The 27,740-nt window shown below is 37.7% G+C and overlaps 1 protein-coding gene across 4 annotated transcripts in view; it reads right to left on the bottom strand.

Moving 5' to 3' along the window:
* GALNT18 (polypeptide N-acetylgalactosaminyltransferase 18) overlaps positions 1–27,740 on the bottom strand; it is a 242,486-nt gene that overhangs the window by 98,792 nt on the left and 115,954 nt on the right. For all 4 annotated transcript variants that reach the window (XM_061462916.1, XM_061462919.1, XM_061462917.1 and 1 more), the window contains exon 3: positions 21,830–21,996. In XM_061462916.1, the coding sequence (XP_061318900.1) occupies positions 21,830–21,996 (167 nt within the window). The remainder of the gene's footprint in view (positions 1–21,829; positions 21,997–27,740) is intronic.

The following is a 27,740-nucleotide window of genomic DNA, read 5'->3' as shown; positions in this document are numbered from 1 at the left end:
ACAAAAACTTTTAATAACTTCTAATTAACTATTTATTTCATTGTGTCTTAGGCAAACAAGAGCCCAGAAGAATATTCCTGAATTAGTTTCTTTTACTAGTACTTAGATGTATTACGACAGGTTTGTTCAATATTTGTGTTCTAGTGAAGATTACATTTAGTTTCTTTCTCATTTTTTGTCATTTAATTTTAGCTCTTCAAAATTCACCTGGTAAAGCAATGCTGTAACACATGTGGTTGAAGCAGAGAGACTCTTGGGACCCAGTAGCCACTGCCCACTAACAACTCAGGATGTAGCAAATGTACTGTTCATGAGGAAAATTACACACAAAGGCATTTGTACCCAGGCCCTCCTCTAGCACATTTTTGAGCTGGCTTCTTTTTTTCAATAAAAGCAGTAAATTTAAATGACTTCATGAAGAACTCCCAGAACAATTTTAAATGACATTATTATTTCTTACACATATTATACTTCTGAATCCTGACATTTATATAAAATATCTCTTGGGAATTTTAAGGTCTTTTCCAGGAGATCTTTTTACAAAGGACTGTTAGCATTAAGTACTGCCTGTGTCTCTCTTTGTTAGCTGTGATGTGGTCTGTAGCACTATTAACCTACCAGACTTCATTTATTATAGAGATTCAAAGGCTTAAAACTCTCACCTCCTATCCAATTCTTCCAGTATATTGTTTGACCTTTCATTGCGAATAATAATTTTGCACAGATATAGGGTAATTTTCTTGAACTGGATTTTGATCTGCAACGATTTGCAATTTGATTTGCAATATATCCACATTTTTCAGAATAGTTACTGTTTAACTCCTCAGATTGAAACCTTTTAGTATCTTCAAAAGAATGCTTCTTGCACAGCTGAATTTTGTTATGAAATTCCATGATTAAATTCTCTCCAACTCTGAGCATTAAATTTCTGCCATGTCTGCATATTGCAGCATATTATATTGAAGACCACTTGACAACTTTAGACCAGGTAATGATCTTATTTGCCTATACAGAATTCATCTTAGTTAACCTCAGAGGCTTATTATACAGCTATATTCTTATTATGATGTCACAGGAGGAGATTGCTCCAGAAGGCACTAAAGTCAGAGTTATAATTAATATCCAAGACTTTAAAAACCTGAGCAGCATTTATTCCATAGAAATTTTGGTCATCTCTCCAAAGCTCAAAAAGCCTCAGACATGGGTGTCTCAGAAAGCTGAAGAGCAATAAGCTCCTCAAGGCACATGACTCTTCCATCTTCAAGGGCCTCACATCACCCCATCTTCTAAATCTGCTCTGGTATGAGAAGTTACAATTGTGGAAGTTGTACTTTATGTAGCCTAAACAAACTGCAAGTTAGCATAAAATTTCTGTGATGTTTTGTGAATCAGACTAATAAATGTACATGGACATCACACAGCTGGACGGGTTGATGCATCTTCCCAAGTTCTCAGTCTCTGTCACCAACACTGGAGACCACAATTACAGCCACCGTGCTAAACTAGCAGAAGACAAGACAGATCAAAATAACACGGATATTTTGAACTCTGCCTTCATCCCTCATCGACGGCATCAATCAGCAGGTTACATTTCATGTGACCAAACTAAAGGCGACGCTGCCTTGATGCTCACTTGCCCTACTGGCACTGGCTAGCTATCACTTCAATCTATAAAGCACAAAAAAAAAAAAAAAGCTATATAATAACATCTCTGCTTACTAAGATTAGGTTATAATTACACCTATTTATCCCCATGCAAATCTTTGCCTTCGGATAGCAAAGTGGCCCATCTTTACACTGTAACTGCCCACTTTCCCTCTGCACAATACTTCCACCAAAGAAGTTTATACACTCCTCAGAAGGGCTATTAGCAAAGCTGTTGTCAAAGTAACTGCAGGGTTTGCTACCAAAGCCGCATTTGCAGCTCAAGTGATGAACCTGGACCACGTACTGCAATTCCAATTAGGGAGTTCAAACTGGGAAAACAAGAAACTCCAGTAAATGCCATGAATACGGGAAGACAAAAGGCTCGAAAAGGTAAACAAGAGGTGGTCACAGTTCAAATACCACGAAATGGAGACCAGGCAATGTTCCGGTCTTTCACCACAGATAAATCAGGGTGATTAAAAGAAAACACAGTGAGCTATATTAGGCTTCCTTACATCTTATGAAAACATGGCAGTTATTTTTTTCCTCTGTTAGAGCATTCAGAAGAATAAAAAAAAAACAAAAACAAATGAGCTCCACAGCAAAAGCAAGTAACTTTCTGCAATCTAGGACCACCAACTTGCAAGAAGTTACTCTCAGTCCTTTTGCTAAGCTGCACATGAAATCTTCTGTCAGAGTTCCTTATTTTATTTGCTATGTGAGTGAATCTTGTCTGTAGCTAAAAAGTAAATGCTGTGGGTGTTAACTGGAGTCACTTGTGAAAATGAATTAAAATTGTTGTGCTGCAGTCATGCTTCAGAAAAGGTTTTGTGTATCAAATCCTAATAAAGGTTTACTTGTCTTGTGCATGATTTGTTTAATCATTTCAGGTAGATAAACACAGAACACATCAATCCTACCTCAAGAAAGAGAAGTAGTAGCAATACTTGTCTAAGCAAAGGACTTTCTTTACAGGTAAATCTACAGCCATTAATTAGGAACCTTGGTAAAAGTTATCCCGAGATATATACAACTCTAACACAGGGATGCCAAGACAGGCATTGGGAAAGCATATTCCTGGGGCAGATGGTCATGCAACACCACTTTTAGCAAAGTATTGGTGCATGCCAGAAGCCACAGAAGTAGATTGGCTACAGTTCAGAAATGAGCTGTTTCTACCTTGTGATCTGCCACTTCAAACATAAGTGCAGGTTCAAAATACTCCACTGGATAATGTAAACCTTTGCTCCTCATCTCAAAACAAAATTGTTTTGGGTATCCGTCCATTACTAATCCATGTCACTGCTGCTTCCATATGACCACTCACTAAGTGGTATCCTTTTGCTCTCATCTAGACTGTCCTTCCCTAATGATGTGAAAAAGACCCATTATTTGATATATACAAGCATTCACAAATCCCTTTGAAATAAGCATGCATCAAATGTACATAAAATTTGTAAGTTGGATGTAAGTTGGATGAGCAATGTCTGTGTCTCCTCTTGTCTATATCCACACATAACATTTATACTTACCAAAAAATGACTGTTTTTTTTCCACCTCTTCTACTTTGGTTTTAGAACTCGCTGATTCCTTTGGTTTGATTTACACTGTACTGAACAAAAGCAGCAGCAGTACCAGGACATACCTCTTCAAGATTCTTCACTATACTTTTCACTAAAATGCAGTCATTTCTTTCGTTTCATAAACACTTTGTATGTCACTACTACATGACCAATCACCATTAAAACCTCTCTCTTTGGAAGCCTGAACTATCCACTAGCAGAGTTTTATAAAGCATACATGATTCAGCCAGTAAAGACTCTGTCCTTATAGGACAGGGTACCATGGCATCCAAGGACACAACTATACGGTGCAGGTCACAGCACACAAGGCTGTCTGAGCTAGCAGTAATGGACTGTACCTGCACGTGGAGAGCTGTGCAGATGTACCACCTCTGGGGCTGGGAGCAGCATCACTTATCCACTTGCAAGCCAGCCCACAGTACAGGGTTAGGAGGAGAGTTTCTAGACATTTAATGTTTAAGGTGCCAATGGTAAAGAAATGGTCTTTCCAGTATAAGAGAAGAGTAATATCTGTAATCACAGCAGTTCACAGGGAAATCCAAGCTATAGGATTTAACTTAATTTCCCTTTGAAGACTGTACTCCACCCAGGTGTTAGAGCTCTGCCAGAGAGCTCTGTAATGCCAGAGGAAAGGACCTGTCAGCTATGGTCTTCTGTCTGGAATGCTGAACAGTATTTCACTATTCTGAGCTCAGGCCATGCAGTACACCTTATAGATAACAGCTGAGACCTTAGATTCCCTTCAAATTATTAAAAGAAGCTCACATAGAGCATGGGAGGAGCTGCTATGTACAGTATAACACAGCTCTGTGGCTAAAGAAATATTCTGTGGTTCCCTTGGTTGCCACCCCTGTCTATCCCACCTACAGCTGTCCAGCCAAGGAGTGTTGTGAACATTCCCGCCTGTGGCTGTGCACAACCTTCCAGCCTATTTTACTTACCTAGACCCCAAGGCATGGTATAAAACCACCTGAGCTGGTTCATGCACAGCTATCTCAGGTCCGTTTCCTTGTGCAGTATCATTTTGATTTTTCAGGCAAATATGCCATTCTTAAAATACCACTAACTATTCTCTTTGACTCTCTATTTTTCTTAACACCATTTTAACAGTATGAGACATTGCTCTGAAGAGCTATCCTTTTAGTTAATGAACAGAAGGCATTTTTACAACTCCTTAGCATCTGGTCATCAGAAATACTTGTGTGAATTAAGATGACAAGAGCAGCTTTAGTGAGAGCTATTCAGTGTCTGAATTAAGCAAACACGGTCAGTGAGGGCTGGGCCCATAGGGCAAAGAGGTTATGTCCACATGCAAAAATGCACTCAAATATTTTTGTGTGTTTTAACTTCGTATTCCCGACTTTAGTTTCCACTCACATCAAATATTTTCTTTTTTTTTTCTTTTTTTTTTTTTTTTTTCCTACTGTCACAAAGATATTACTGATGTTGGAGATTCGGAAAACCTAACTGGACACGTCTTGGGCAACTTGCTTTAGTTGATGCAGCTTTGAGCAGAGGGGTGGGACTGGATGGTCTTCAGAGGTTGCTTCCCACCTCAGCCTCCCTAGGACTGTGGTAAGAGTTCACATCTGCTTTGGAGAAAATGCATTAATTTCTTTTGATGCACAGGTATCTTCTGTTAAAATAAACAAGCAGCTATAGAACAAATTATAGTATTAAGTAGATGGTCTGAGAGCAATACAGGAATTACAATATGTATGATTTAGCCCTTGAACCTTTTTGTTTGCTTGGAGTATCCAGTCATGTTACCAAACCTGAAGTGATTAATAATATTTGTTCAATTTCATAGACAAAGGAAAACCTTGCCAAGAAACCAAATGTACGTTTCTGAAGCTGTAGGGTCAAGGTTTTAGAAACAAATACCTGAAGCTTGACTCCTAAACCCATATTTAGGTGATTGAGGTTTTCTATCAGAAAAGAAAGTTTTCTACCCAAAGTCTTCTGATTTTCATAGATCTGCAGAGACTGAACACTACAGCATTCAACTGAACAAAATGGGTTCATCAGTACTGAGAGAATGGGAGTGTGCATTTCACTAATGTTTATGAAACTGTGTATCAGTGACTAAGTAAAATTATAAACCACTTCCACTTCAAAACTATATATGTCACTTAAATATAAATCAAACCGAAGTCATTCTGTGTCACAAATCTTCCAACTTTAGTAACAGTTTGCTAACGAAATTTAGCTTTGCAATTACTTGCTTGCAGATGGTAAATGAGAAAACATTAATGCAAAGGAATATGGTGATCTTATGCACAACAGCCCGTTAGGCAAAGAACAAGCTGTGAACATTTTTATTTCTATTCTCTATACAGTTCAAATTTCCTTCCTTCTTTCTCTCTTTTTCTCTTTTTCTTTCTTTCTTTTTCTTTCTTTCTTTCTTTCTCTCTCTCTCTCTCTTGTTCTCTCTTTCTTTCTCTCTTCCTTTCTTTCATATATAGTAATCTCTGCTTAAAAGCATGTCTCAAAAAAATCTGGTAGTGTGGACACAGTCAATGTTTAACAACTACTCTGAATGCTACAACATCAGAGATACTGAAGACCTCTCCAGTTCTGCCTACTGGCACAGGAACATTCACAGGACTGTTAAGGGCTTTCAGAGGATCTAATTCTTTCATATTTGCCTAAGCCTCACAAAATTTTGAGGTCAGAAATTATTTATAGTAGAATAAAAATAAATCCACCAAATACAGTGAAAACTTTCTACTATTGGTTGGAACTTTTCCACCTTCCCTTCAACAGGAAGAACAGCTCCTGAGATATTGTTTATGATCAGAGATATTGTTTATGGTCAGAAACTATAACAGGTTTCTAAAAGCATGAAATCCCTGCCCTGAAAATCCATATGCAGACTAATCACTGAGTGCTTATAAATTGCACCTTAGAGGTCCTCCATTTAAAGGCCAAAAATAGTTTGACAAATAGACAAAGACTGCAGCAGTGAACAGACTTTGAGAGATCGTCTTGTCCTTCTCCTTGCCCCAACATGGAGGGAACTATAATTACATTAATCGTAACAGAAGCTTGTCTGATCTCTTTTTAAGTTTACTCAGCAGATACTGTCCTATGCTCCTTATAGATGGATTAAAATGAACACAGAGTAAAGACAAATATGATAATAGTGCACACTATTTTCCTGTCTGGCACAGTTAAAAACCACAATACACCAAACCTACAGTGATTAAAAGTAGACATTTGCATTTGAAACCATAAAAATAACTTGCTTCAGACTACTTACAAGAACCATGAGCCATAAAACAAAAGAACTGCAATAAAAGATCTAAAACTCTTTCTGCAATTCTCCACTAACAAGATTACTTTTCCTCATAAATCTGAAGACTAGAAGGAACTCTTGAGTAACAAGACCTTTTGCACATTCATAAATATTAACATATTTAAGCCAGAAAATTCACTATAGCAACCCTACTTTTAGAGTTGGTATTTCAGGATCACCCTCTGATGGGAAAAATGGAATGATAGACAGCAGTATCTCTCATCACCACACTGGAAGATCTCTTTTTTGAACAGAAGTTCACTGGAAAACGCAGTATCCTCCCACAAGCAATACTGAATAGTCACACCAGCAGCCTGTGGGGGGGATGATAGCTTGAACAATTTGGCAAGACAGAGAGCTGGCCCTAAGCACTACACAGTTGTCAGTAACATTTAAAAAACAGCTTCTATACAGAACACAGAAAAACTGTCCAAATTTGCTCACTGCCAAATCACTTGAACACAACTGAAAAAAAGCAAAGAACTGGTTCAAGAAAAAACAAAACCACTTCAAATACTAAACTTCAGGAGAAACAGAGAAGGTGTTAAGCCATAATACTATCAATTTCCACAAAATGAGGGGAAAAATATCATTTAAGACTTAGAAGTTAAACCAGAAAAACATAAAATTCATTAAATCGCCCCATGGATACAACTGATTCAGGGAACAGTATTTGACAGACTATTAAAATAAAATAAATCAAAAACTACTAAAATTAGCTGACTAAAATTGAAACTGATCTACTGCCTCAGACAAAAAGTCTACAGCTGTTTTGTGCTTTGCACCAATTTCCCTTTCAGGAAAAAAAAAAATCATTTGGTTATTTCAATTATTCTCAATTATGTTGAAAGGAAGGGTGACAAGAATCTGTAGCTTTCTAATAAATATTCGACACAGCTGTCACAGTCCTTTGCATTTTACTTTTTTTTCATGTGTAAACTAGCACTGTGTTTATGGAAACCAAGACAGCAATGCTCCTATTCATGACTTATGGCACTATGTGATGTAATTATTTTCATTTAATGTAATGGCATGAAGAAGAATGGGATCCATTATGAGTCTAACTGCTAGAGTAGCACCTTAACCAAGGAGTGCCTCATTGTTTCCATGTAGTATCTCTCAAAATAATAGAAATCACAACCAAATCAAGTTTACAATCTATTATAAATATTATTTTATGATTAGTGTTTAGCCCCTAATGAACGAAACAGGACAGTTAAAGGCATTAGATACTTTTCAAAAGGGGACTAAATTTTAAGTGAGATTGTCTTGAACAGACCTGTTCCTGTTTCTGCATCTGTGCCAGGAAGAGCACAATAGCAAATGAATTTACTGACAGAAATGCCAAATAAACACACTGAGAAGCTTGGAACCTGACTCCAGGGACAGACGTGAGTAAGCAGTGTAATTTCTCAAACCTTCTTCAACAGAACTGTGATTTGGCACATGTTGGAGGAGCATTTATTTCCTAGCCACAACAGCTATCTGTCATCACCCCTCCTGCCCTGGGAAGGTTCACCTGCTCCAAGCAGTGAGTGTAGTATAGATCCATCCCCTAGCACTCCTGGTTCTCCAGCTCTGGAGGCATGTCCTACCTACTCCCGTAGCTGAAGGTTTCGTCAACAAAGGTTCTGCTGTTAATAGGACAATGCAGGCAGAGTTTACCCTCAATTTCAACAACAGCTTTAAGCAAATTAGCCAAAACCCACAAAGAATGCCCTTCCTGTTCTAAAAAATTCCCTTAGAAAATGGGAATGTATTTATTTTATACTTACTGATCTTTTTACGGGTCTTTTTACTCAGGAAACTACTGAGGAGATAACTGATCACACAGGTAACTATTTGATACTGAAAGTGGTATCAAACTTTAAAAATACAATAGAAAAGCAGAGAAAACACTTTCCCCCTATCACAGCCAGTTATATAAATCACAGGAGTTTCTACTGTAATAGGCAACTATGAAACAGACAGAAATGCAGCTTTCACACTGACAGGAACCTTTAAAGTTTGCCAGAATCAGGGAACCACTTCAGTTCAACAGGAGACAGATAGTTAGGGGAAGGTTAAGGCATCAGGAAACTTGGTTCTAATAACCAAAGTAACCCGCTGCAATTAAAAATTTCTGAGTGCGGACTGCAATTTATTTGAAATAAAATCCATCTCCAGCACACAGATTTGCTGACTCAGGTGTATCTGGTGTAAGTGAAGTGATCATTGCTCTGGATTAAATGAATCACCTTCATTTGCACTCTAGTAAAACGAGTCAGCCAGAGTAGCAGTGTAGCAGAGGACAGTCCCCCCAGAGAGCTTGGCATTTTTCAAGAAAATACTCTCTGTGAACTCCAAACCAAGGGGTGTACAAAACACTGCAGCACCATAAAAATTAATGCAATTTGTCAATATGTTTTGTCATGTATCAAGGCTACAACTCAGTACATAAAAGATCCACACGTGAGAGAGAAATCACACACTACTGTTTTTCATGTTACTTCAGTAACTTCGATAATCTAATCCCAGGAAGTCAAATGAACTATTGAACATACATCTTCTTTTAGAGTTCTACTAAATAATTCCTCAACTTACTTTCTTCCTGGCCTAAAGCTGATTGAGCTATTGTGCAGTAATCCAGTTGATTAAACTCAGTTTGATATATTCTGATGCAACAGGTATATTTTTCTAGGGCACTTTCCATTCTAATGAAAGCTGATTAGACCCTTTTTCCATTTTACCGTAACTAAGTCATTTCTCTCAGTGGTCCTAGTTTAAGGCCATAAAATGAAGGTTATTTAACAGACCATTTTATTAACTCACCTCCCCTGAGGTTTTCCATTTTAGGTATTTTAAAAGACCCCTCATTTCCCAATTTTTTTTTCCCTACTAAAAGAGTGCTAAAAAGAACAAATACTGAACATGCCTTACCTATGTTGAGTCAGAATTACGTAGCACTGAAAGCGACTGTGATTAGTTTTGCATTCATCTTATTGGTAGTCTCTGTAGGCCAGTCCCTCAGATGGGAGCTCCAAGGAGCTGAAACTACTTGGTAGTATCGTAAGATAAGAACTGACAGAATCACAGAGTTACATCCATTTGGGAAGACAACTCTTTCCTTTAATGATGAACTACTTCTAATTTGAGGAGGTGAGATATGTGAGCTTCTCTACTGACCTAGTATCACTGAAGGCCTGTATTTCTTTCATTTTGTGGCAACACTCTCTAGATTACATAGATGGCTTTATGGTTAATTCTTTTTTAATGTCACAAGGAAGAACCTACCTGACACTGTGTAACACAACCTATTAATGAAAAATGAAGTCCTAGGAGGCAGTTAGCACCTTTCAAGATCAGCCCTTAAACTAAAAACAAAACCCAACTTTTTAAGGAAGGCAATATCCTCTTTTCCCCCTTCCATTTTTAAGAATTTCAATTGAGAGTTTCTATATATAATCTTGTTCTTTAGGTTTGATATCATGCCTAGTTTCATCTCAGCATTATTGTGAGAAAGGCAGCACATCTCAACATAAAACGAGCTGTTTGTGATGGAAACTTGAACACTATGACTACTATGCCATTCTCATCTCAGGGACTATGAATGTACATCTGCAAAAACAACAGAAAATCCAGTTCTGGAGTGTGCAGTAAAATGGTAGTTCTGACTGCCTTAAACTGGATTTACTGCTCTGTCTTCTGCTTAAGTCTTCATGCTGGCACAATGCCTGAAGCTTAGTGGAGTATTCCAGGCTGGTTTAGGATCATCTACGAGAAAAACACAGAGTACTTCGCATGATCAATGTATTTTCAAGGATACTAACATCAACTACCATGATTTCCTGTCATCAAACTCTTTCCAGAGCTCCTACTCAGGGACAGAATAATAGACCCTCTTTTTCAGATTTCATGTTAAGTCAAGAGCTGATCAGCAGAAGTTTAGTCAAGAGTTGCATAAAATACTATCAGATTTCAGGGTTAACTGAGTATCAGACAACCTGTAAAGTGCTGCTATATCTCTTTATAACAACTGATCTTTCCAGGCTTGTAGGATAAAAACTAAAGTACAAGTTCTCTTATTTCATCTGACATGTTTCTCTTCCTACAATCTTTGTGACAGATCATGGTGTCTATAGACAACATCTCTGTCCCCATGTGATGATTCTCTTTATACTAAGCCATTGAGGTTTTCTGTAACTTCATTACCTTATGCTGTTCTTATCTTCTGGAAGACATAAGTGCTGAAGCAAAGAGACAGACTAGATGAAAATTTCTAGTCAGGCACTGCTCACTTCAGACAGCTCTAGCAATTTGCAGATCTACAAAACAAAACAAAACAACAACAAAAAAACAACAAAACCAACCAAACAAAAAAACCCGAACCCCAACAAACCAACAAAACCCTGACAATGTATTTCTTGCTCCTTGTAGTCTTTTGAGCTCCCCAGTAGAAGGGGATTCTGGACAAGGTTTCGTTTCTATGTCATAAATCTTCCTTTCTTTTACATAGCCTACCTTTTTTCTTCACCATACCATAACTAAAGCATTCCCCTCTGATATGAAAGCATATTGCATTGCTACTGCCTACTGACTTCTTCCTTGCCTCTCAATCTCTCCAGTTTGCTAGAGATGCAGGTAAACAACAGCTATGAATTCGTAAGCTGTCTCCTCAATTTCTGGTGAAAAAGCTTTCCTCAAATCTCTTTTCTAACACTGAAGTAATGCTCTAAGTTGAACTGCCATAAGATTCATTCCTAGTTGAATGGGAACCTTTGGAGTCTTGCAGTTCTCCAGCTTCCCACATCTTGGAGACAGCGTTACCAGAGACAACAATTTGATGATCTCAGCAAGAATCCATCTTGGGCACAAGGCATTCCTGAGGTTGTCATGTATAGATTCTTGCCCTTCTATACAATGCTGTGCAGCACAAATAGCAATAATAAAAATTAATGCTGTTTCTGGAGTATGTTTTGCCTTATATCAAGGCTAGTCTCAGTACATGAAATCCTGTGTGTGAGATACAAACCATACACACAGTCATGCATCTTTTGTCACAGTATTCCTTAAGCTTTATCTATTTATATGCATGGGAATGGGTAAAGAGAAGAAACATTCCTTTGGAAACTGAGAGATAACTGGAGAGATCACAAAGCCAGACCCAGTACTACACAGTTTCACTTGCACGTTCAAAACTGATAGTCAATGACACAAAGACAGTTGGTTTCAAGGGCACAAAATATCACTAAAAAAATAACTCTAGACATTTTATTTAAGAATCAGGCTACACAGAAATATTTTAAACTTGTTGCTCATACAATAATACTACTACTACAAAGAGACATAGTCACTTCTGTGACATGCGGATGTAAGTACATTTTGCAGGTACTGACACTGCACTTGTACATGGTAATAAAAAATAGAAATCATTGTTTATTTGCTGGCACAGGGAGTTGTAAACTTCTTTATTTGCTGGCAAATGTGTCATGAACTTGTTTTCCATTTTAGAAGATCTTGTTTTCCATTTCAGAAGACCTTGTTCTCTTTCTGCTCTGTGCACATAAGCAAGGACTGATATTAGGGGCATTAGGACAGGAGGAATAATCATTCCATAGCATATAAAAATGACAGACCATGTATCTAGCCCTGGAAAAACCTTTACTCTTCCTAAAACATCACCATAATTCCATTAGGTATATGGTATATTTTTCAGCTTCATAAAACATTAATGCTGTTTGCATCTCGCTTTATTATCTTTTTTGTAGTTTTGCTTTTATTTTTCCAATTATTTCTACTGTAAGCAAATCTGCCGGTATTGGTACTGCTTGAAAAGATTGCTTCAAATAGAAGATGGCAGCTTTTGAAACATTAAACAACGATTAGACAGGCACTGGGCCAAAGGAGTGTGTCAGTTAGGAGCAGAGGAACAATGCAGCAGCCTACAGTAAGCTATCTTGGGAGAACTGAGAGCACTTAGCAATTTCATCAAGATTGTCTCTGCTGCCAAACAAAACCAATGATTTATGCTGCCATATTATTTAGCATTCATTGCGATTCTAAATCATTTACCGGGGAGTTTACACTGCAGCGTAGACAAACCCTGTTAAACTCACTGAAAGGCAAAGTGTCCTTTGAGTTGGCATCAAAAACATCTGTGAAAAAATTCTGGAGCACCTACTATTCCTCTCAGATTACACTTGGAAGTAAATTAATATTAAAAAAACTAAAAATCATTTGTTTATTCACAAATTTCAGTACAAACTGCCATAGAGATGTGGCAGGTGGCTAATAGGGAACAAAGCTCCACGCAGGTCCCCCAGGAAGAAGTCTCTGTCTATCAAACTGCCAGGAGAGCTAGATTTGCCCTGTCTTGAAGGAAGCAGGTTGAAGAACTTACTTAAAAAAATAACAGGCTTCTAGACATTTATGAAAATCATAAACAAGAAAGGTGAGGTTTTAGCATATAACCTGATATGGAGTCACATCTATATTCTGTCTACTCAGACTCTGAAAACAGACTTCCAGTAAGTGGTGTTAACAAGGGCTCTGGTTAAGGAGGCCCAACAAAAACAAAATATCTTTTCCAAATAAACTGGGTGAGGAAAAACAAGCATAATTGTTCACTCTATCACAGCCTAACCTCCAAGTCTTCATTTTTCCCATGTTAATTTAATCATCGTAAATGGTAATTTTAGAGTTTACATCTAGTTTCATCACAGTTTCCATAAAGTTTTAAATAGAGCTTCCCCAAAGCTTCTCAGGCTGCTACTTGAAGCATACTATTTAAAACAGATTACTTTTCCAGCGCAAAAGGAAAGAACACCATCTGACTAATGGCCCCACAAATAAGTAACAGTGAACGAGTGAAGTCAAGTAATTTAAAATCTGGTCATCCAATCCAGTTGGAGAATACTTCCCAAAGTTAAATGCCAAACATATCTACAGAAAAGTATGCCAAAAGTCAACATGACTTGATTATTATATTCACAAGGATTCAAGTATCTTTTGATCAAAAGTTCTGTCCTTGAACTTTAGACTTACAGTAGGTCCCACAATGTCTTTAAAGCATGTACCAATACCTATAGATGTGCCTTTGTGTACGCCTATCAGGTGAACATAGAATAGTCTGCAATTTATTCATATAGTTTTGCTGATTTTTATCATTTGGTGACATACTCAAACACGCTTAAATGCTTCCTTAGGCAAATATCATGTCTCAAACTCTTGAGCACATTAAGAATTTTCAGGTTCTCTCACAAAGAAGTAGAAGTGTTCAAAATTATCAGCTCTAGCAGGAAGTTTTACCATCAGCTTAAGTTAAGATAGCAGCATTAATTTTATGAAAGTTATCTTTTCATGAATTTTTAAGTATGTTTCGGTTAGGAAGAAAATGTGAATTCTAATAAAGTTCATTTAAAAGGCAATTTCTATTTCTTACTTTATATAGGACATAATCTTCTAACTCCTTTGCCTAACACTACAGAGTATTTGCCCCACACCTTGTCAAACTCTTGTGAGTACCATTGTCTTGATAAGGAAAGAGAAAGAAATTCTTTAAAAAGTCGTTCAGGCTCTTAGCAGCTGATGTGACTAAAATATCTCAAATACAAATTCTACTGGATGCAAGGAGATCTCTGGATACTTTACAGGAAAAGATGTTAAAAGGAAATAACCTGATCAAACCAGCATTACTTTGCTGATATCAACAGCAAAATGACATCAGCAGTTCTCTCACAAGTTCTACATGACTGTCACTAAACTGGATCTATCCATATGGCTGCTACTTAAATTTAGTGAGATGTGTGTGAGAATATTATCAACAGAAACAATTCAAGCATTCTTGAAGGCAAAATAATCCCACAAACGTGAGGGGAGGGGGGAGAGGAAATAGGAGGGGGTTTTCTTAATCAAGCAATTTCTCAGAGATCTCTAGTAATTAATTTTAATGCTAAAATCACAGTGACAGCACTAAGAAGGGAGCATTTATATGCACTGGTGTTCTCACAGTCAGGATGCCACCAGTCCATAGCACATCCAGTGCACATGGGGTGAATTCCTCATTGCTACCAGAAGGGCTTAGAACTAGTCTGTTCTTCCCGAATTTGACTGCAGACATGGTTTCTGAATCATACCTGACATACGTGATGCTATTTCCTATAAGCTGGCCCAAATTATCCTTTCATGAAATTCCAAAGTGCAAATGTGCAGCTATTTATCACTTTCAACTGCAGCTGCATTGTTTGTAACAGGCTTTGATGTTAGCAGAAACCCGACAGCACGTATGACTGTGCCCACACTAAGAATTGTGTCTTTAGAGGCTAGCACAACAGGCAAGGAGTTGCAGAATAAGAAAATACTCACTGTTCACTGAACTACTTGGCATATATAGGGCATATATATAGCACATGTGAAATAGCTAAACAGTAGGAACTGGTACACTATGGCAGGATTCAAGCTAAAACAAAACTACAATGAAAAAATGCTGTACTGAATCTGACATAGAAAAGGGTATTTATTAGACTGCAACTCTGCAAATGTATTGAGACTGAACTAGTTAAACTACTTTGAGGATAGAATAAAAGATAAGATGACTACATATTAACTTTCAACAACTACTGGCTAGGGAATATTCAGTGCATAACACTATATGAACATCTGAGTCAAAAACCCTGATGCCAGGAGGCTGCAATAAAAGCTCTGCTGCCCACTGCTTACCTTTGATACGGACAGAGGTTATGCTATCGGCTTGCACACACATTGAAATTTTGCTTTTCCAACCATACAAACAGACTGAACTATACTATACCGCAGATGATTAAAGTCCTTTAGAAAAGCTACTTTGTCACTGCAAAAACCTGCTGAGCACACACAAGGGCAAATGGTCCAACAGAGGTGCAAGCTCTCTAGGATGCTCTTTGGGAGACACTTGGCTGCAGTGGTCCTGCAGCCCCATTTCACTCTCACAGCGCTGAAGCTTTCATAACCTTCCAGAAAATGAAGGCTAGGGACCTTCCACATCAGTTACAAAGAACAGAGAATGTGACAGTTCCCATTAGGAACCAAACAGCATGCTGGTTATCAAACAGCTTTCATACAAATATTCTTACACTGCTACAAAAATCATTGTTGCCTCCAGCAAGGGATGCTATCTCCACCCCTATGTGTGACTGGATACAAGTCAACATTTAAGTCTGATAGAGCTTGGAGTTCAGACAGGAGAGAGTTAGAAACACTGATCTAAAAGAATGCAACATAAGTATTTTCAAATGAAAGCAAAAGAAATGGAAAAACATGTCTGAAAAGAAGGTGTCAGAGAGTAAAAGGAGGAAAATTGGAGAACAATAAAAATGTGCCACAAAGGAAGGAGCAGTATACTGCTGGGAGGAGGAAAGAGGGAGGGATCAGTCAGGCAGTAGTTTAATTACTATGGCTAAAGACAAGGGGGAGCTGAATGATGAGATGGAAAAAAATAGAGGAGTGCAGTTTGTGAGAAGAGCAGCAAACCCTGGGGTGGAAGAGATGGGCAGAAGGTAAGAAGTGTGGGTATACTGGAATTTGAGAACATGGAAAATGAGACCCCAACTGGAAGGACACAAACTCATATAAAGGATGAGGTGTGTGGAATGGATGTGAGGAAGTGAACATCTTAAAAGAACAGACTGCCAAGATGAAATGAAGAAAAGGAAAGTGGACTGAGGGAATAAAGTCCAAGGAGTTAGACCACTCCTGGATGACAAAAGAAGAAAAAGGTGTGAAGAGTGACAAATCAAAGCAAAAGAGGGGTAAGAATAGTTGGGACAGATGGCCTTCATTGGCAATGTCTCTCTCTTCTGCTCTTTTGCTCACTTCCTTCTGATATCCTACTCCACAGCCTCGTCCCTTTAAAGCAGGAATAAAACACAACATCACACGGACTGGCAAGTAAGAGAAGAGACCAGTCTGCAGCCACTCCAGGACATCATCTTCAGGACTTACTGTCCTTGTAAAAATCTCACAGTCCATTTACATTAGTGGTTTTAATTTTTTCCACAAGAGTTTTGAGCTGCATGGCCAGGCATTGCTGGGACACGAATCAAAGTGTTCATAGTTTGCTTCTGGTTATTTTATTCTTACATATTTTCAAATGCCTCCACAGTAGTGGGCAAAAAACCTGAAGACCCCACATATGCTCAAAGAACTGTCTTCATTTATTCAAGTTTCAGTGCTAAATGTTACTATGAAAGTAAAATGCATAGTCTGTAATGACAGTTAATGTTATTCTCAAATCTACAATGAAGACAGATTTCCCAGTCTATACATAAGTATATGCTTTTTAGCATCTGATTCCTAACTAGTATTACACAGCCTTCTTTCATGTCAGACCCTGCCAACACTACTGAAAACTCATTTGTGTAAGGGCTGGGCAATAACATGGATTTCAGCATCAATACCTTTAATTTATGAGGGGAATGAATGTAGGCAGATAAAGTGAAGCCTTCACAATGTATAAAAATGCCCCAAAGTGAATTCAGGTTTGAATAAAGTTTGGCTTTTTCCTTGTTTAAAAATGTTTTTATTTGTCTTTGAAATTTGCTGGCATTCACATAAGCGAAGAACAAAAAGCCAAACAGGAGTACAGCAAGGCCTAAAGTTTTCCCTAAGACATTGTTAGCAACAGTTTTTTTAAATCTTCATTCACAGTTGTCTGATCTACAAGTATGCCATCTTCAAATTACACTGTGATATGAAATCCAGCATGCATTTGAACAGTGCCTTTGAGTAAAGCTTTTGTAAAGAACAAAAGTCAGATGATCTTCTATTCCCAATTACCTCTTAAAAACACCAAAAAAAAGAAATATGCCTTTCTAATGAAAAGCTCTGGATGCTTTCTGAAAAGTTTCTTTTTCTTCAGTGTTTTGAGGACAACACTGCAAATCTCTCAAAGGTGACATAGTTGCACCTGACCCACTTTCTACCACTCTGTGCTAGTTTTTAACAGCGCAAGTCACAAAATTAGCATCCCATGATACCCAGCATTATCACTGCAATTCAATAGCTGTATTCACGGAAATCTCAGGACAAAACAAGAATCATTAAACTGAACATGTTAGAATATTTCATTCTTAAGTAATGACTCAAAGAAAAAGGAAGTAACCTTATGAAACCTGAGCCTCCACTGCAACATCTATTATTAACTTCAATCTGAAAAAAATGTCATAGAGGATTATAATTACTGCTGTAACAGTTCATAAGGCATACTCTGGACACATTAATGCACACTGCAACCCCATGAAGCTGAACACATACATCATAGCTCACAAGGAGCCTTTTTAGAGAGATTTCAAATCAACTTAAAATATCGTCATAGGTTCTCAATAAATCAGTGGGGTTCAATGCCAGCAAAAGGAGTGAAAAGCCAGAATGGGACTCCAGTGGCACCACAGAGGACAGGATGCAACAAGCCAGAGGATGAACAAAACACTATTCCAGTACTTTCCAGCTCAGGCCATGTTTTTTCTAAATAACTTTCTGAGGTCTAATTAAGCACCAGGAGTCATGGGCATGGTCACTTAGAAGTTTCTTTTTAAAGCCTCTTCTCTGCAAATCCCTCTCCTCTAATGCACTGAGTAATAAATTATTTTATTGCCAAGTTAGAAACTAATGAGTATACTACCTCTGAAAAGCAAACAGCACTCCTAACAAGAATGAGAAAGATTCTCATCTGAGAGACAGCACATAAAACTACTGTAAATCAGCTGAACTGTCTGCAGTTGCTCTGTTTCACACCAATGTGACTGAGACCTGAATGAGGCCCAAATGAACAGCACTGATATTTGGGTTACTTATTTAGTAAGTCTTCTGTCCCCCCTATATAGTAGAAAGAGAGACACTGAAATGCATTTTTTAACCTTCAATTAAATTAAATTTTAATACTAGAGTACCTAACAACATATATGAAACATTTAAGTGTTATGCTTATCAGAATTCCACCAGAAAAGATGATATGGTGAAATACCCCCATGAAGCTGTGCAAACGGTTTTATTAAAATAATGGATCCAAATTCTGGGGCCTGCTAAATCTATTTTCTGCTTTCAAATGGCACATGCTGGCATCTTCACAGTTTCCTAACTTGAAACATTTATTTTAAAACAGGGGAACTTCACAAAGAGAGTAATTGAGGTCTCCTGAAACATGACTGGGAACTTGAAAAACTGCACTGAGGTTTAGAGAGAGTCATAGATAATTTGCTTGACATACCCTAAAGTGCATGAAATAAAATGCTATAGCTGATACTGCTCAAGACAAATGTACAGGCTTTGGCTGTACACTTGAATATATGGTTACAGCAATCAGCCGTCTGGAATTTTAAAAAGCAACTAGTTCTTCCACTGCTCTTTTCTGACACATATCTACCGAAATAAGACATGAATCCAGGTGTTCATTACTAGATTCAGAATTTGGCCCATAGCAAGAATTTCTCCCAGTCTATCGGTATATTGCCTCCCCTCAGAAGCAGGAAATTCCAGTGCCATCCTCTAGTGCCAATCATCGTATCTGCTTTAATTTTAAACCACTGTGCTATGGGAATCCAACCAAATAGTGCAAGAAAGTCTCAATAAAAAAAAAGTGTTTATTTGAACTCTGCTTGATCTCTGTTCTCACTTTTTCATTCTAGTCACTTCCCATAGCATGATGTTTCTTGCCTGTGAAATCCATGGCTGTTGCACCTCGGAAAAAATCCTGCTTTGAGTTATAAAAGTTGCCATCCCTGGCAAAAGCCTGACAGTGAATATACCTCCTGTAATTACGATTCTGACAGGGCCCTGCAAGAAGCAGAGTCTGGTGCCAGACTCCAGCATAAAGCAAGTTTTTTCCCCCTCAGGTACCATTACAGTGAAACCCAGAGTAACCCACTTATCTTACAAGCAGCAACACTTGCAACCTAAAGAGATACTAACAAAGCCATAGAATGACACTAAATACAAAGGAATAGTTTCAACCATTTAGAAGGGAGAAAAAAAAAAAAAAATAGAATACTGTGAAAGTAAAAGTGAATTGTAAAATAAATATTTCAGGATTTAAACTAATAACAGAAAAGCCCATAAATCATCTTTACAATCACTCCCTTTTCTACCAAACATCCATCCTCTCCAAATAGAGGCCTGTTACCAGCTCTTCAGCATACATTATGGGATAAAGAGGGCTGTAGGAATCTAATTTACTACTGCAGGGAGGAGATGCCAGAAAAAGGGTTAGAGTAGCAGAAAATCCTGGAGACAGCTGATTTTTTATAGGAGACTAAGTATCACTCTGCACAGAGTGATTTCATATAGAATGACATGTAACACCAAGCCAAGAGAGCCAAACCAAAGGTTACCTTCTTCTCAATTTCTGTCCTCCTGTCTGAGGCCAGGAAGCTAAGGATTTAAAGCACTAGAGGGTAAGAAAGGCAAGCTTGAATAAAAGGCACAGCCAGGCATAAAAATATGATACTATAAAGTACCAATACCAGTACTAACAAAAAATGTGGCTGAACAGGTCTTCCTGAAAGACTGAGTGGTTCCTGTGATTTCTTATCTATTTCAGGTAAATAATAACAAAAAGGAATACTTTTGACAAGCCCACAGAGCACAGTGCAAAGAGTATTTGTTAGTGAGCTCGTCACAGTGATGACAGGCTCTCAGAAACACTGGTGTTTCTGACACAGCCCTGCAATGTGCCCACTGATATAACTGCCTGTAAACTACAGTAAATCAGACTCAACCTCTAGAAACCACTTTTTTCAGTCAGATTATTTTTCTTCTATGGCTGCCTTGTGGTCAGTTCCTGTGCATCCACGGGCCTTGTGCCCTGTATCACCAATACTCATTCATATTCACTGAGCTCCTGTTTGAAAGATGCAGGAATTAATTTCTACAAACACATTCCAGAGCTCAAGTCCACAAAAAAAAAAAACTTGTTTCTTATTTTTCTCTATCAAATGCCATGTATTACATGAAGGAGTGGGCAAAAATCAAAGGCCACCAAGATTTCATCAGTAAAACAACATGTCAAACAACTGAACTGCATGCTGCAGCAAATCAAAATTCTACTTTAGTTCACAACATGTTTCTGAGACACATGTATGCACGTGCACAGATGTTAATTTTGGGGTTTTTTTACTTTGCTTATAATTTGCTGTTTCATGGGATTTTTCATTTACTGTTTTTCTATTTACTGTTACCATCTCATGGCTACATCACAAGTTGTGCCATGAACTAAGAACAACTCATAAATCCTGCACCCCAATTCACTCACACTGTTCCATAACTAGGTGTTTCAAGAAAAGCTTGGTCAGCCTTAGGTAACTCTAACCATAGTATTATTCACTGGAATTGTATTTGACATAAGCCTACATCAAGTTGTTGGGTTTTGTGTGTTCTTTAAAGGGTCGGGATTTGCTTTTCCCTTCACTGACAGCAGAAGAGGAGAGGATGAAGTGCAAAGCCTAGGGTGGGGAATTTATTAACTTGTTTTCCAAAAACCTTCTTTTCTGTACGAATCTGAGACACATTTACGATGAGCAGTGAGTCACAGAATCTAGCTGCAGTGATCATATAACAGCTGTAATGATGACAAGGATATGAAAAGCCCTCTGCTCAGCATTTTCCTTCAACAAGATAAATTCAGATTCTCCTTGTATTTTAGGAGTTAAGAATTAACTCCCCAGCAGAGCAAAAGTTTTAAGTTCAGCATCCTGTGCTTATTAAAATGTCATTGCTAATATTACCAGAAAATAAGACATGCTCAGCAAGGCCTCACTGACAAACACCTAAGCAAGTACTGAACAATCAGATATGGGCAGTCCAGTCCTTCAAATCATGAAGAGCAAAACCTGAACACATACAGTAGAAAAGCAGCAAGATAAATGCTGCCAATGAGGAGAATAGGAAATCAAAATGAGATGTCCAAGAAACAAAGATGCTTTATACAAAGTGAGTATGCATATACAAGCATACAACTGAAACAGGAAAAGCACAGGAATCTAATCCCGTAAGAACTCTTAAGTGCTAAAACATCTTAATTCTATAGCCTATTCTTAAACATCTGCTTACCAGACACCTTAAACATACAGAAATGGCATCGTATCTTTGTACATACTCCTTTTAACATGCCCATTCATGCATATTTGGAGACAGCCCAGCAAAACTGTAGGATGAAGAAGGGGGAAAATTCAGTGACAACATTTGAAATGCCTGGGGGGTGAACAGGTGCCACAATTCAAGGACTGTCATTTATGATCCAACCTCTAAGTCAGAAAAAACAAACAAACAAACAAAACCAATCAAATCCTCTTACCATTATTACTGTTATCATCAACTAAAATAATTTCTTTGAGCAGATGAGCAGGAGTCCGGTCAATGGCTGAATGGATGGAGCGCAGAATCACCGAGAGAGCTTCATTAACAAAGATGAATACAATACTGACCTCAGGAAGCCTCTCAGGAAATGTAAGGTTTCTGCACCTGAAAGTAAATAAATAAATAAATAAATAAATAAATAAATAAATAAAAATGTAAACTGTCAGAAGTCACAATGTTAACACAAACTGTTTCAGAGAAAACTATCCCTAGTCTTAAGAATGACAGACAAGCTTTTGTGGGCACCCATCAGAAGGCCCCTGTACTTGCCCAGAGCACATACAGGCGATAACCAGATGAATTAGTATGTAAAAAAAGGAATCTCCCATATCTGCCTATGCAACTAAGGCCTAGAGTGAGCCCACATTTCCATCCGAGACCCAAAACACTGCAAAGCAGATGCAAACTCTTGTTTAAACGCAGCTTCCAATAGCAGTCTTTCTGGACAGTGCAGACAGGAATAAACAGAGTTAGCCCCTTACTTTAAAAAGCATCTTCTTAATAGGCACATAGTTCCACAGCATCAATGTAAGAGAGAAACCATTAAAGCAGCATTTGGATTTACTTATTCCCACTTGTAGTTTGAACTCTTAGCAGCATAACAAATCAAAACTTACTTTCCAAAACCACTTTCTATTTCTACTGGTGCATTACTCACCTATTTTCACTGAAAAGTTTTCTTTGAAGCTTTCAGAAGAGTTGAAAGCATGACACCTTTTATATTTTTTTGGAGTACCACTGGACAGCAGATCAAACGTAACAGCTTGTGGAAGTGTTACTGTGGTGTTTATAATCAATTACCCCACCTGCACCCTCCCTTTTGCTTTCCTTAAAGTGAATACTAATTCATTAAGCATGACTTGTACTAAAACTTTACTACTCTTTGAAAATCAGATTCTCATAAAGTCTTACATTTGGACATCTTTTATGTCTGGCCTTTAAAAGCAGTCACAGCCATAATTCTTACGGGTTTCAGGGAGTTTTACTGGCAATTGGGATTTTCTAAGAAGAACTTTTCAATTGATTCACAAAGGAAATCTAAATAAAAATCAAAATTCTGCATCTTTCAGCAGAGTGAAATGCACCCTGTAAACTACATTGCTGTATAGAAACACACAACACAGAAAATAAGTTTTTTCCATGAAGCGCTATGGGCCCTCTGAATGAATCAGAGCCACAGGTACTTTCCTAGAGGTAAGAACCTGGGTTAGGTTTATGCAAAATGAAACACCACAATAACAGGAGAAGGAGGTGACTTTTCTTCCAGAAGACAACTAGTGAAAGGCAGCGTTTTCTCTTTTAATCAGTAGGTCAGGAGTTAAAACCTTCAACCAGGACAGAAGAAGCATGAGTTCAGTCTTCTCTGAACTCCCCAGAGGGCTCTTGAACTGCTTGCCAGCTCAGTGTGATAATTTTCCATCCTGTTTTTCAGAGTCATTCTACTTTCTGTGGAGCAATTAAATGTATGCTAAGTTGGAGTGCTAGCAAGGAAGTTACTCTAGACTCATGTTGGGGGCAAATTTCTTAGAGGAGCAACCTGTATTGCAGTACCCATTCCAATGGATGTTCATGCATTTTAAACTCTGGATTCACTTTCTATGGCTATGCCATATCTTCTAGATTATAACACCACAGAAACTCCTGTGATCTTTTTTTTTTTTTCTTTTTGCAAACTTACTGTTTTCACCTAAGAGATGCTGCTTTGGCTGAAGGAATAAAGGCCCCTTCACACAGCCTGCAAGTCAGGTGTCAGAGGACTTACTGGGAAACAGTACAGAATCACACAATGGTTGAGGTTGGAATAGACATCTGGGGTGTCATCCTGTCCAGCCCCCTGCTCAAGCAGGGTCACCTAGAGTCAGTTGCCTGGGACCCTATCCAGACAGCTTCTAGGTATCTTCAACAATGGAGACTCCACAACCTCCCTGGGCAACCTGTGTCAGTGTTCCATCACCCTCACAGAAAAAAAAAAAAAAGCTGCCTGCTATTCTGACATAGCCTCCTGTGTTTCAGTTTGTGCCCATTGCCTCTGGTCCTGTCACTGGGCACCACTGAAAAGAGCCGGGCTCCATCCTCTTTGCAGCCTCTCTTCAGATATTTATATACATTGATGACATCCCCGTGAGTTTCCTCTTCTCTAGGCTAAAGTGCCCCAACTCTATATACGCACACAAGGTTTCAAATCTTCTTAAAACAAAAGATAGTTCTTCACACCTGCCTCCTGTACCCTAGAGCAGGTATTTCAACCTCTGAAATTTAACCTCTGAAAATTCTTCAAGGAAAGGTCAACTGTGGTGAACAATCTCCAAAAGCGCTGCTTAAAAGCACTGCCTAGATAACTGAGTAAGTGAAGCAGGCACAAATTGGCTTGGGCTCAGCACTGTCAAATCTGAGGGGAATCTTTGGCAAATGTGAAATTTAGGAGTCACCAGGGTTAAGTGGCATCTGAAAATAGGATTTTCAAAGTATATATTTCAGGCTCAAACTGCCTGGAAGCACCCTGTATTCATGATCACACTATAGATTTCAAATGCCAACCCTCACACTTTATTAAAAGATGCTAAGACCATGACAGATCCAGCTCCTTAAAAGGACAGACCCCTTCATAGCACATCGTGTGTATGCATGTAAGTGCCATTTGTACACTGACAAAGAAAATCCTATATACAATCTGGATACTATTACTATGTAGATGTCAGCTCTTACATGCAAGTTAGATGTACAAATCTGCACAGGCATAATGAGCAATTACTAACAAAAATCTAATCTCCTGTACACCTCTGTGTAGATAGCACATTTCTGTTTGATGCAATAACTGAAATTCCATCCAAGTTTTGGAAATCAGGCTTCAAAGACTATGAACTAGTTAACAGGCTTAAACACACTGAAATAATTTGCAGTATTACCCTGTAAAGAGCCTACAAAGTGTGTTATTTTAGTGATTCACTTGCAGTCAAAATGCACAGATATAAAATGGTCCAGCAAACAAAGCTACAACCAATCTGTCTTTTAGCTGTCTAGTTTAGACATAGTAATATTTGTAAGCCTCAGCCATACCAATGTACAAAGAAGATAAAAATGAAACTCTAGTAAAAATGGTAAGATATCTCACCTATCAGATAAAGAGCAACACAATGATTTTGGAAAATATTTTAAATGACAGTGAAAATACATTGAAAATAGTTCAAAGAAGTTACTTCTGTAAAAACTGGTGGGCTTTTCCCCCTCCGACAATTAAGCTAATGTTGACATATGCATAAAAGAAACTTTTTCTAAGAAGTTACTGACAAACTGTATTCCAAAAATGTCCCAGATGACAAAATCAGACTCAAAACACTGCTGCGATACCATGAATAAATCGAAACATGCAAATAAAATTCCTGCTTCTGACATGTCTTCCACCCATTTAAAGGAAATTATTTGTATTGTTTTTCCTACCTACATTCATTTACATCTTTTCAAATGAGATCACACTGGACAGGATTTCCCATTGTCTAGCACTCTGCAGATATGAGCAAAGCATTTAATGCTGTGAATATCTTTTCACTCCCATTTTGCATACATTAAAAGATAACTAAATACAAGAGAACAGAATTAGACTCCCCTTGTGCCTAATTTCTTTAGTCTTTACAAATGGATTCATTTTCAGTTAGGGTACATTCCTGAATGGAGTTCATGTTTTCTTTTTTCCCATTCAGAGTCATTTATCATCTTTACTTCCAGCTTGGCTTCACTTTCTTTTTAATGTGTGCAGAGTTCTTAAAAAATACAATTTCCTGTCTATATTATTTTTCATATCAGATGATGACAGTAAAAATTACCTAATTATTTTTTTTTAAACAAATCATAATTGAATTCACACACCTCAAATCATGCACAGAATACAAAGCACTTGCATAGTTTGACAAGTATATCTGTCTTTATGCCAAGTTTCATAAGGAATGAAATTCTGCAATTCTAGGAATGCATAAGAAATAGGTACAGAGAAAGGGTGCATATATATGCGTTCTGAATATACGGAAGGGGGTCAAAGGGAGAAAACTGTATGGATCAAAATCTTAAGATCCATTTGGCCCTAAGAACATAACAGTTGGGTGGCAACCAGCAACATACACATTTCAAGGACAGCTCTGCCTTGGACTCATCAAGGGGCCTCTGACAAGACCCCTTACCTACTCCTCTGCAAAGTAAGGATCTCACTAAAAACACACAAACCCACAAAGCATAGAGCATATTCCAGTATTATGACTAAGTGATTCTTAAATTCTAAATATTACTTAGAATTACATTAACAAGTATGAACCCAATGCAACTAAAAAATTACCGCTAGCAACCTACTCCAATAAATTACATCAGGCTAATAACACTAAAGTAACAGTTGTCATGGTTACCAGAAATTTAGAGAAACTCCCGGTGTTCCATCTCAAGCACAACTCTGGTAAATGGAGGACATCATACATTATGAATCTTCAAGTATTTGTGCACAAGAAAATTACATTTCTCTGGACTACATGCATTGTGATAAGACAATTTAGCCAGTCACATTAAAATTAGTTTAGCGTAACAATGCAGGAAGAACAACAAAGTAAGAATGATTCCCTGTGCTAATAACTTATCTCTGAGACCTTCTACCAATATGAGTCTAAATTACAAAAAATAATTTCTGCAGTTGTTGAGAGCCTTTCACCAAGTGTTCCACGGGTATCACAGCCAACAATGGTGACAGAACACGGTTTTTGTTTTAATCACTAAATTAAGTTATCTAATCCATGGGTGGTGGTGTTTTTTTTTTTAAACAAATGGTGCAACAAAGCATATTACTAAAACATTTGTGGTTAAAGGATTGCTTTAAGAACACATGTGGAAGGGAGCTTTAGTTCCAACAGAATAAGAACTTATCAGAAGCACAAGCAGAAACAGAATTGTACCTTTTTCAAGACTTTTTTCATCAGCCAGAATAGCAAATGGAAGTTCAAAATATGGGAGGGGAAAAAAATAAATAAAATAAAAAAATCAGTCACATTCTGGCATGTTTATAATTTCGTCTGGTGGTCATTTTTCATTATTATCAGTATCTTAAGTGTTAACTGAAATATGCTAAAAAGGCTGGCATTGAACAACATATAAAAAGGGCTTTTTTGCTGATCTCTGAAGATTACTATCTATTGTTACAAAACTACAGCCAGTGAGACAGTATTTCTGAGGCAAATCTAGAAATCTTTGGGGGGAGGTCATCATATTCTATTACATGAGAGCAAAGGCAGGCATACAAACGTGAGGAATTTGAATATAGAGTTACCATATAGGTATAAGCAAACATTAACAACTTTTTTTTTTCTCTTGGCACCAATTACTAATAACAAATTTAAAAAAAATGCAATAAAGAAAGACTAGAAAACAGCAGGGAACTTGATAACTATACAGGTAAGTTCCAAGACTGTAACACTAGATTGATTAGTTCTTGGTCTCCTAAGCATCTTACAGAACAGATTTAATTGTAACAGGTTGATTCCCCACTGCTTTTAATAAAAGTTACTGATATTGATAAAATAATATAATAAAGGTCCATCTTTTTCTTGGTACTTAAACCCAAGATCTTTCTTACAACAGTTTTAATAAAGGAAAACCTACAAGTTTATAGAAGTCTGATGTCTTGAACACTACCTCCAGGACTGCATATACCACCAATGGACATTTTGGACAGATCTACACACATGAACAGCTTTTGACCTAAACCACATCATTCTCCTCAATCAGCCAACACTTAATTTTTCTCCCTTGTATTTGTATTTGCATTCAATGGATTTCCTGCCTGCTGTTTGTGCTCAATTTATCACAAATCTAATTTT

Source organism: Pezoporus flaviventris, unplaced genomic scaffold, assembly GCF_033815535.1.
Source record: "Pezoporus flaviventris isolate CSIRO_AGI_PZ_B2104156 unplaced genomic scaffold, CSIRO_AGI_Pfla_v1 ptg000036l, whole genome shotgun sequence".
Classification (NCBI taxonomy): domain Eukaryota; kingdom Metazoa; phylum Chordata; class Aves; order Psittaciformes; family Psittacidae; genus Pezoporus; species Pezoporus flaviventris.
Note: the sequence above shows the minus strand (reverse complement) of the source record. Positions and strands in the feature narration are given on the sequence as shown.